An 8,971-nucleotide genomic window follows, 5' to 3' on the forward strand; every position below is an offset into this window, starting at 1 on the left:
GACAGGTCGCCAGTCCATCGCAGGGCACACACACCATTCACTCACACACTCATACCTACGGGCAATTTAGACTCTCCAATCAGCCTAACCTGCATGTCTTTGGACTGTGGGAGGAAACCGGAGTACCCGGAGGTACTCGAGTCAAGGAAATATAAAGTCTTGATGCAGCAGTTGCATACCGTCCCCTTGGAGAGAGCATGTAAAGAAACAGGTACCAATAGGCCCAGGTAAAATGTCTATACATCTTACCTTATCATTGGACAAAGAGTAATAGTGGATTTTCTTGGTCAGAGGGGAGCTAACATACTGTAACAATGTGTGCAGCAACATCCTCCGATAGACTGAAACATTTGGGACAATGTTGTATTTCACCATGTCCGTGTCCTCACAGGGTGGTTTGAACCCTGTCAAAGGATGAAGTCACTTTTCCTCCCACCTTACGCCATTCCTTAACCCAAAAGAGGAATTATTTTCCCCATGGAGGTGGAAGGTACATGTATGACCACCGTCCACATGATCAGATGTCCCACCTGAAGGCAATGAACGCTCCATGCCAGGACATATCTGCAGGAGATTGCCAGGGATGGATCTGGCATTCAAAGAGGTTTTTTCCCAGATGGATGGCAAGGTGTAATATAGCTGAGAACGCGTAGCCCAATCCAGAGGACCAGGTTGACTAGCATTGATATACATATGTATCATTGAATACATATTCTATATATACAGTATGTGTGTGTGTGTGTTTGTACGGTATTGGAATTGCTGTTTCATTTTGTGTATTTTGTGTTTCCATTTTGTGTTGGCATTTTGGAATTAGAGTACTACTGCATATGCAACATATATGGCAGAAATACAGCATATTGAGGAATATTGCTGCATTATTGATTATTTCCTTTAAAATATAATGTATTACATCGCATACAAAGTACCGTTGTTGTACTGGAATCTTTGGGTGAGAAAGCAATGCCACCTCTTGTTAGTGTTTTAGGTCATTCTGTTATGAGTGACAAAGTGATCTTGTTGGGTGATACCTTTAGCCAGTGTTATGGTAGAATTAATTGTGTTTTGGTAGTCTTAGTGCATTTTGCTGTGTGCTGGTAATGAGAACTGTGTTAAGAAATTTGAAAAAGTGTACTCAGTATTGAATTGAAAATAAATGCAGGTACGTCTTTGTTTCAAATAGGTAGTTTAATATAGTAGAGGAACTAGTGATTAAAACAGGTTGAAACACATCCCAGGAGTGGGGAGGGGGGTGATTAGATCTGCTGGGGGGTAAAACAATGTGTGGGGAAAGGGGCTGAGGGAGGGGGTAGAGGATATAACAGAGAGGTACTGATCAAAGAGATACATTTCACAGGATTGGGGGGCTAGACAGAGCTGTAGATTGACCAACAAAGTGAGATGCTTCAGGGGGGTTGGCTGTAGCGGACTTGCCTCCCATGTTTTCCAACAATTATTATTATTATTAAGCAAATTATTACAATAAAGTTATTACATTAAAAAGCTCAAAATCAAAACACCAAAAAGCAGAACAAAAACAACACATACATACTACTACTACAACTACTACTACTACTTCTACCACTAATACAGCTGCTGCTAATAATAATAATAATAATAATAATAATAAGAAGAAAAATATAAGAAGAAGAAGAAGAAGAAGAAGAAGTCATTATCATCATCATCATCATCATCATCATCATAAAAAACTCATTTTCACAACCCATCAGATAGTTACGCAAGCGGGTCATGATACCTGAAGGACGTCAATGAAAATTAGATGGTTCATTGCAGGCAGCCTATTACTGCAGAGAACACGGATCAGGGGTGAGTCATGCAGGTAAAGGCGGAGTCATCAGGTAGGCGCTATCCGTGCAGACGCACAGGTGCTCACAAAAAAAGACAGGTAGAGAAGGTCACTGTATGCGTAACGGGAATTACGGACTAGACAGCACTGTGCAGACTGGGCTATATAACTCGATAAAAAGGTATGCGACGCTACTTAACTTTTCACATTTTTCATTTTAAATGATTGGATTTGTCTTTCAGACGGAAATAGCATTCACTTAACTCTATAGAATATCTTGATATTGAAATGTATATTGTATACAGAATTGTATATCTATTTTAAAATATGTTAATTAACCGAAGAGGCCGAGAAAGAATGGTGCAACGTCTTCTGAAAGACCGTAGATATGCGTGGGTTACATGTCTATTTACCAAATAAAATGCACATTTTCAGTTTCCAATTAAATGTGTTATCAGATTTTTGGAGTTTATTGCTATCATAGGCGCCTGACCTGGCAGACACACTTTCCGATCGTGTAAAATTTAAACTGCTGCACACCGCTGTAAATGACACTATTAAATGATGGTGACTAAATTCCAGCAACACGGGAATCACAAAATGCGATGTACGGGGTATGGTAACCTACCTACACCATTCGATATAGGTCCGGTCAAGAAAAACTTGTTCTGCGGGTAATAAACGTGGCATTCAAATGGCGAGTAAACACAGCCTGCTCCATATGGCTTATGCCGTTGTCAAAATAATTTATATTGACTCCATGTTTACATTTTGAATCTGTAAGGGATTTACATCTACACACTTTGCAAGATGGGTATATTAGAATGCGGGAGGGAACCTCCAACAATGTTTCTGAACCGACAGGTTCCTTTGGACTCATGTCTATTAACACACCCAGATACACAGCATTGTAAACTACACCTGACAGAATACTTCCCTGCTGTAAAATCCAGCTATACCAGCTTGAAAATTGAGCAGCTGAAGCTGGTCATGAGCTAGTCTAGCTGCATATTAGCTGGTCAACCAGCACTAGCTACCAGATGTTTCAAAACATAGCTTGAGCTGGTCAAATGTCAAGCTGGGAGCTGGTCTGAACTGGTCAACCAGCTAAACTATATCGTACTGGGAGCTGGCCTGAACTGGTCAACCAGCCACCAGCTAGCTCCAGCTGTTGTACAGTAGGATGAATTGTTACGTGTGTAAGACCACAGCTAGCACATTCCACAATTTCTCTATTGATCCACTTAATTTGCTTTATAAACATAAATCTTCATGAATCTATTCCTTTTATATATGCGTAATTTATCAACTATACATTCTTCACATCTTCATTGCAGCAGATCTTATAACTATCTCATAAACGAAGGGACTACTACAAGCTGCACATTGATCACTGTGTGTAGAAGACAACAGTGGCAGTTATTTGTATAATAGAGACTTAGGAGTGGCGAAGGTGTGGTTTTCACCTGTTGCTATAACTCAGTAACCTACCTCAAACAGTGGTTCTACCCACAGCATAGGCCTCACCTCACAGTCCAGGAACAACTGAAGCGTCTAAAGTACATGGTTCAATAGTACATTTTACAAGAATAATTATATCTGTGCTACTGCATTCTCTATTGCAAATGTCATCTTTAATCGCAGGACAATTGCAAGGTATAGACTGCTTTTTCTTGGAAAGCAAAAGCACCAATTAAAAACCAACTTGACATTGTTTTTATTTTTTATTAGGAGCATTTGTACCAATTCAAATATTATGATTTATGTGATTAATGTCTCACAATAATAAATATAAAGTTTTAATTTAGAATTTTTAATACATTGTGCAATATTTCTGACATACATGAGGCACATTCTTTCTGCCTTCAACATTATACATTCAATGAGCACTATATTAGGTATTTATTATTATTATTTATTATTTTTTTAGTCTTATTGGTCTTCTGCTGCTGTAGCCTATCCACTTAAGAGGTTTGACATGTTGTGTGTTCAGAGTTGCTCTTCTGCATACCACTGTTGTAATGTGTGGTTTGTGTTACTGTCACCTTCCTGTCAGCTTTGACCAGTCTGGCCAACCCCTCTAACCTCTCTCATTAACAAGGCGTTTTTGCCTGCAGAATTGCTGCTCACTGGATGTTTTTTCCCCCCGCATCATTCTCTGCAAACTCTAGAGACTGTTGTGCGTGAAAATCCCAGGAGATCAGCAGTTTCTGAGATATTCAAACCACCCTATCAGGCACAGACAATCATTCCGCAGTCAAAGTCACAAAATCACATTTTTTCCCCATTCTGACATTTGGTCTGAAAAACAGCTGAACCTATTGACCATGTCCGCATGCTTTTATGCATTTAGTTGCTGCCACATCATTGGCTGACTAAACATTTGCAATAATAAGCTGGTGTACAGGTCTACCTAATGATGTGCTCAGTGAGTGAATATTGAGATTATTTGACTAAATGACAAATTAGTAATATTCAATGGCAAGCAAGTTTCACAACAGCAGTTTAAATTTGCACAGCCTGCGAACTGAGTTGTTTTACACATTGCTTGGCAGAAGCTGTTTAATTACTAGTTCAGGGCATATTTTAATGTTTTATATCTTGGTTGGTGGGGTGGCAATGTTGGAAGCAATGTTAGTTAACCTTAGAGTGAATAGGAGTATCACTGTCAATGACCAATTTCAGCTACCAATTTAAACGTCTTACTTGTTTATCTATCATTTCTGCTGCACTATACACCATTGATCTCAAACTCAAATCCTGGAGGGCGTCTGGGACTGCAGGTTCTTGATGGGTTTCTGCACTTAAATGCTTATTTTGAGTCATGTATTGGCCTAGGAGTCTGTTTACCTTGTTTCCAAAGTCTGCCTATTGAAAGGAATTCACAGAAACAGCAGAGGCTGTGGCCCTCCAGGACTGGTGTTTGAGACCGCTGCTATACACTGTTGGCCAGTTGCTTAAATTAATGACAAAAGTGTATGGAGACAAGACACGTTTTGTCTCACAAAGTAAAGAAGAAAGTAGGTGAGGTGGCACCTGGAACTCACCGCATGGCCTCTCCGACAGGGGCAAAGGGGCAAGATGGCCAACTTCAAGGGTCACGCCCTGCCAGGCAGCTTCTTCCTGCTGTTTGGCCTGTGGTGGTCGGTGAAGTTCCCGCTCCGACGGTACTGGAGGAGGGGTAGGCCTGCACAGGGAGATAGACTCCCGCAGTTCTTCAACCGAATAGACCTTGTGGAGGGGGGACTCAAGATCTTCTTCGCCTTTGTGGGTGAGTTTTTACATCCGCACAGGACACAGAGGCAGCCTTTTGTCAGGGATATGCCAGCTTCGACACTGCATAGAATCTTCAATTGTGCGTCACTGAAGTCTTTTCTTGTTTGAGTGCGATTGGTGAGAAAATATTGGTTGCTTTCTGAAAAGCAAGCAGGTTTTTACCGGCCTGAACTGCACTACTTGTTGCCAGGCTGTGAAACTGTGTTACGTTTTGCCAGGCTGGCAGTGGAGAGGTATAACCTCTGGGCGACATGGCTCAGGCAGTAAGAGCAGTCTGGCAGTCGGAGGGTTGCCGGTTCGATCCTCCGCCCGGGCTGTGTCGAAGTGTCCCTGAGCAAGACACCTAACCCCTAAATGCTCCTGACGAGCTGGTCGGTGCCTTGCATGGCAGCCAATCGCCGTTGGTGTGTGAGTGTGTGTATGAATGGGTGAATGAGTACAGCGCTTTGGATAAAGGTGCTATATAAATGCCAACCATTTACCATTTACCATAACCCTGGTATGTGAAGCTGGCGTTTCCACTGTGCCGCTCCCTGGCGCTCCACAGGCATCATGGCTGAGCAGTTCGTGCCCGATGGTCCCCACGCCCACCTGTACACCACTGATGCCTGGGTGAAGCTGATGAACTGGCAGCACAGCACCATGTACCTCTTCTACGGGATCTCTGGCGTCACAGACGTCCTCTCCGCTTCGTCTCCGGCCATCCCGCTCAGCCTCGACCGCCTCGGCCTCTCCCTGGCCCTCTTTGTCGAAGGTACTCATTACCGAAAGGCCTGTCACAGCACCGTACCTGCTTCTGCTTCAAGCACACCTGGACCTGGGTTAAACACGTAGCTGCCTCCTGGACTTTTGTGTCCCCAAACATGAATGAACCAGTGGCAGGGTCCACACGGCAGAATTACAATGTCTTAAAAAAACATCTAAAACCTATATTTGTATATGTAGCCTATGGATAGTTGTGGCCCTGAACAACTGCGTAAACTGTTTATGCCAGCAGCCGGCTCTGGTTAACCATGTATTTGAAGTTAATGTTTTGATCATGGGCATTTGAATGATGAATCCTTGGAAGTTAGAGGAGCTCTGTGTGCATGTATCAGCATTTGGGTCTGAACCAAACTGGGTTCAGCATGCTAAGCACCCACCAGCCCCAAAACGCTTTTTAGTCAAAAGACAGGGCAGCATGTTCAGTGTAAATCTCAGAGAGGCGCTAGAGAGAATAGCTAGAGAGAATACCTGACAAGATGTTGACTCGTTACAAAGTTATGAGAATAATAACTGTGAGATTTAGCTTTAGTTGATGGTCCTGACAGAGGTGCTGGGAGAAAAGTAGACACACATCCTGTTCTTTGGCTAGTGGGGTGAAAGGTGGTGACAATTCTAGGGGCCCACAGATTGGGGGGGGGGGGGCACAGCTGGAGAGCGAGCCCACTAAAATTCCGGTAGGATGGGTCCAGAGCAATATTCTCTCAGGGGGCCCTGGGTGCATCTAGAGGTCAGGGGGTTCTGTTGAAGGGTCAGGTGTTGACAGGTCCTCTCCTGTCCAGGGTTCCTGTTCTACTTCCACCTCCATGGCCGGCCGCCCCTGGACATACACGTGCACTCCCTGCTCCTGGTGGCCGTGTTCGGGGGAGCGGCCAGCACCTTCCTGGAGGTCTTTCTGAGGGACCAGCCAGTGCTGGAGGTGCTGAGGAGCAGCCTGGCCATCCTGCAAGGCAGCTGGTTCTACCAGGTACCGCACCCTCCTCCTCCCTTTTTCCTATTCTTCCACTCCACAAGACGACTTTACCCCTGGCAGCGTACAGAGGACCCCGTTGTTAGCTGATTAGTTACTGTAAGTGCTGAGTCAAATAGAGCTCAAAGTGCAAATGCTGGTATTAAAAGATCAAACGTCTACTTTGAATGGAATTAGATCTGCTGTGATTCTTGTGTGGTCTGTGTAGGGTAAGTTACGCTTGAGTTTCATGGTTCGAATGCAGGAACAGGGATGCCATTGGGGGGGTTAGGTTGAGTCCAAGGCCCCAGACTGACAGGGACCCTCTGTAATATTTTACTACTACTATTCTGGGAAAGAGGGACTCAATGTGAGATCTTTTTGTTGGGCCCAAAATCCCTCGTGGTACCCCGAAGCAAAAAAGACATACAGGGATACATCATCAATCAAAATGTATTTACATGGTGCATTTGTCACCATGAGATTTACCCTGGCCTCGACCCCCAACAGCAGCACAGAAAATGTCCCTGGAAGACACAGGGAGACACTTCATTGGGATCATGTAGGATAAGCGTTACGTTTTTATCCTTGCAGATCGGTTTTGTCCTGTATCCGCTCAGCGGGCCGAAGTGGGACGAAACGCAACACGACAACATGATGTTCATCACCATGTGCTACTGCTGGCACTACGCCACGGCTCTGCTCCTCGTCGGTGTTAATTACAGCCTCGTTTACGCGTGAGTACCCTCCACTCGCGCAGCTAACGTGCAGCCAGGGCTTCTGTTACACAGCAAACGCCAGCTAACATCAAGAACCAGATCTCAGTCTTCCCTGGCACCTAGTGCAGTGGAGATACGATTACCCAAACACAGACAGTCCCGTTTAACGGATCTTGCTCCAACAGCTTTGTTAATGATCTCATCGGCTTTCACTTGCAGGCTGCTCGCTTAGCACACCCAGAGCTCATTCCATGCTCTTCCCTAAGAGGTCCAGGGGTGTAAGCCTACATTAAATGGGCCATCTGCTTTCAGATTCTATGCCAACATTCGCTGTTAAATTGCAAGTGCAAATTATTTATTTGGTCAAAAAATGTTTACCTCACTACCTGTACATTTCATTGTCTCTGTAATTTGCTATTGAAACAAAGTACATTTCTTGTATATGACCATCTACATTGGACCTGTGAAGAGTAATAAGCTAACTTGAGTTCCTTCTCTCTGCCCTCTCCCCTCATCCTGGGTCCGTCAGCTGTGTACGTAGGTGTGCAGGGAGGCAGGGCAGGGACATGGAGATTGGACTACGGAAGACCTGCTCCTCGGACTCCAGCTCCCAGAAGGCTTTGCTCCAGGACTCTGACGAGGACTAGACGAGGCTCAACGGCACACCCTGAAACCCAAGTCTGGTTTCAAATCCAGGAAGTGCCTTTCAACCGAGCCCTGGGACTCTTTCCAACCCCTTATTTTCACCTTGTTTGTCCTAGCGACACTCATCATGGGAGGTGAAGAGAAAACATGAATTAGACAAATGGAATGTGCTTGCTCCTTCAAACGTCAGTTCGAAGCTACACCTGTTACAGATGTGGCATACGCCTGGCAGATGGGGAGAGGTGGACCCACTAGTCGATCATTTATAAATCACACATTCCGGAAAAAAAAAATTATGTAAAAGGATGCGCGCTCAGGTTTCCTTGCTCTTAAAAGGAACAGTTAACAGATTGGAATTTCCTAAAAGATGGCGCACCTCAACAGATTTCTGGGTTAGGTGAAATGAGGTGAAAAATAAGCAATTGGAATGAGCCCCTGGTTTCCTTTGATTTGCTTGTTTTTATACTGTGAAATGGCACTGCTGAAATGAAAATGTTTTTATTCTCTAAAGACACATATCATAATGTATTCACTACCTTGTGTGACAAAAGAACACTCAGAATTGTACATAATTTCACACCTTTTAAATGCTTTCTGTAAGTCATGCTTTCAATGAAATGTTAAAATTATTTTTCAGAGCATTTACTTTGCAATAAAGTAGAATAAGCACAGCTTATTCTGAAAACTGGCATCACTGACTGGCACCGTTGGTAGGGGGCGGCTGTAGAGGTTGGACCCAATGGACCATCTCGCTGGCTTTGACCTTTTACGAAAGCTGGCCCCAACCCGACGGGCTGGTTCTCTCACCCGTAT

General features: G+C 44.1%; 1 protein-coding gene across 1 annotated transcript; it reads left to right on the forward strand.

Annotated features, from left to right (window-relative positions):
- Nucleotides 1-1,894: 1,894 nt before the first annotated feature.
- On the forward strand, nt 1,895-8,849 carry tmem45b (transmembrane protein 45B). The gene is made up of 6 exons (XM_061250019.1): nt 1,895-1,988; nt 4,874-5,078; nt 5,631-5,837; nt 6,628-6,812; nt 7,389-7,531; nt 8,043-8,849. Exons 2-6 carry the CDS (start codon nt 4,889-4,891, stop codon nt 8,158-8,160), a joined length of 843 nt encoding a protein of 280 aa, XP_061106003.1. The 5' UTR covers nt 1,895-1,988; nt 4,874-4,888; the 3' UTR covers nt 8,161-8,849.
- Nucleotides 8,850-8,971: the final 122 nt, after the last annotated feature.

This window comes from Conger conger, chromosome 7 (genome assembly GCF_963514075.1).
Source record: "Conger conger chromosome 7, fConCon1.1, whole genome shotgun sequence".
Lineage (NCBI taxonomy): Eukaryota > Metazoa > Chordata > Actinopteri > Anguilliformes > Congridae > Conger > Conger conger.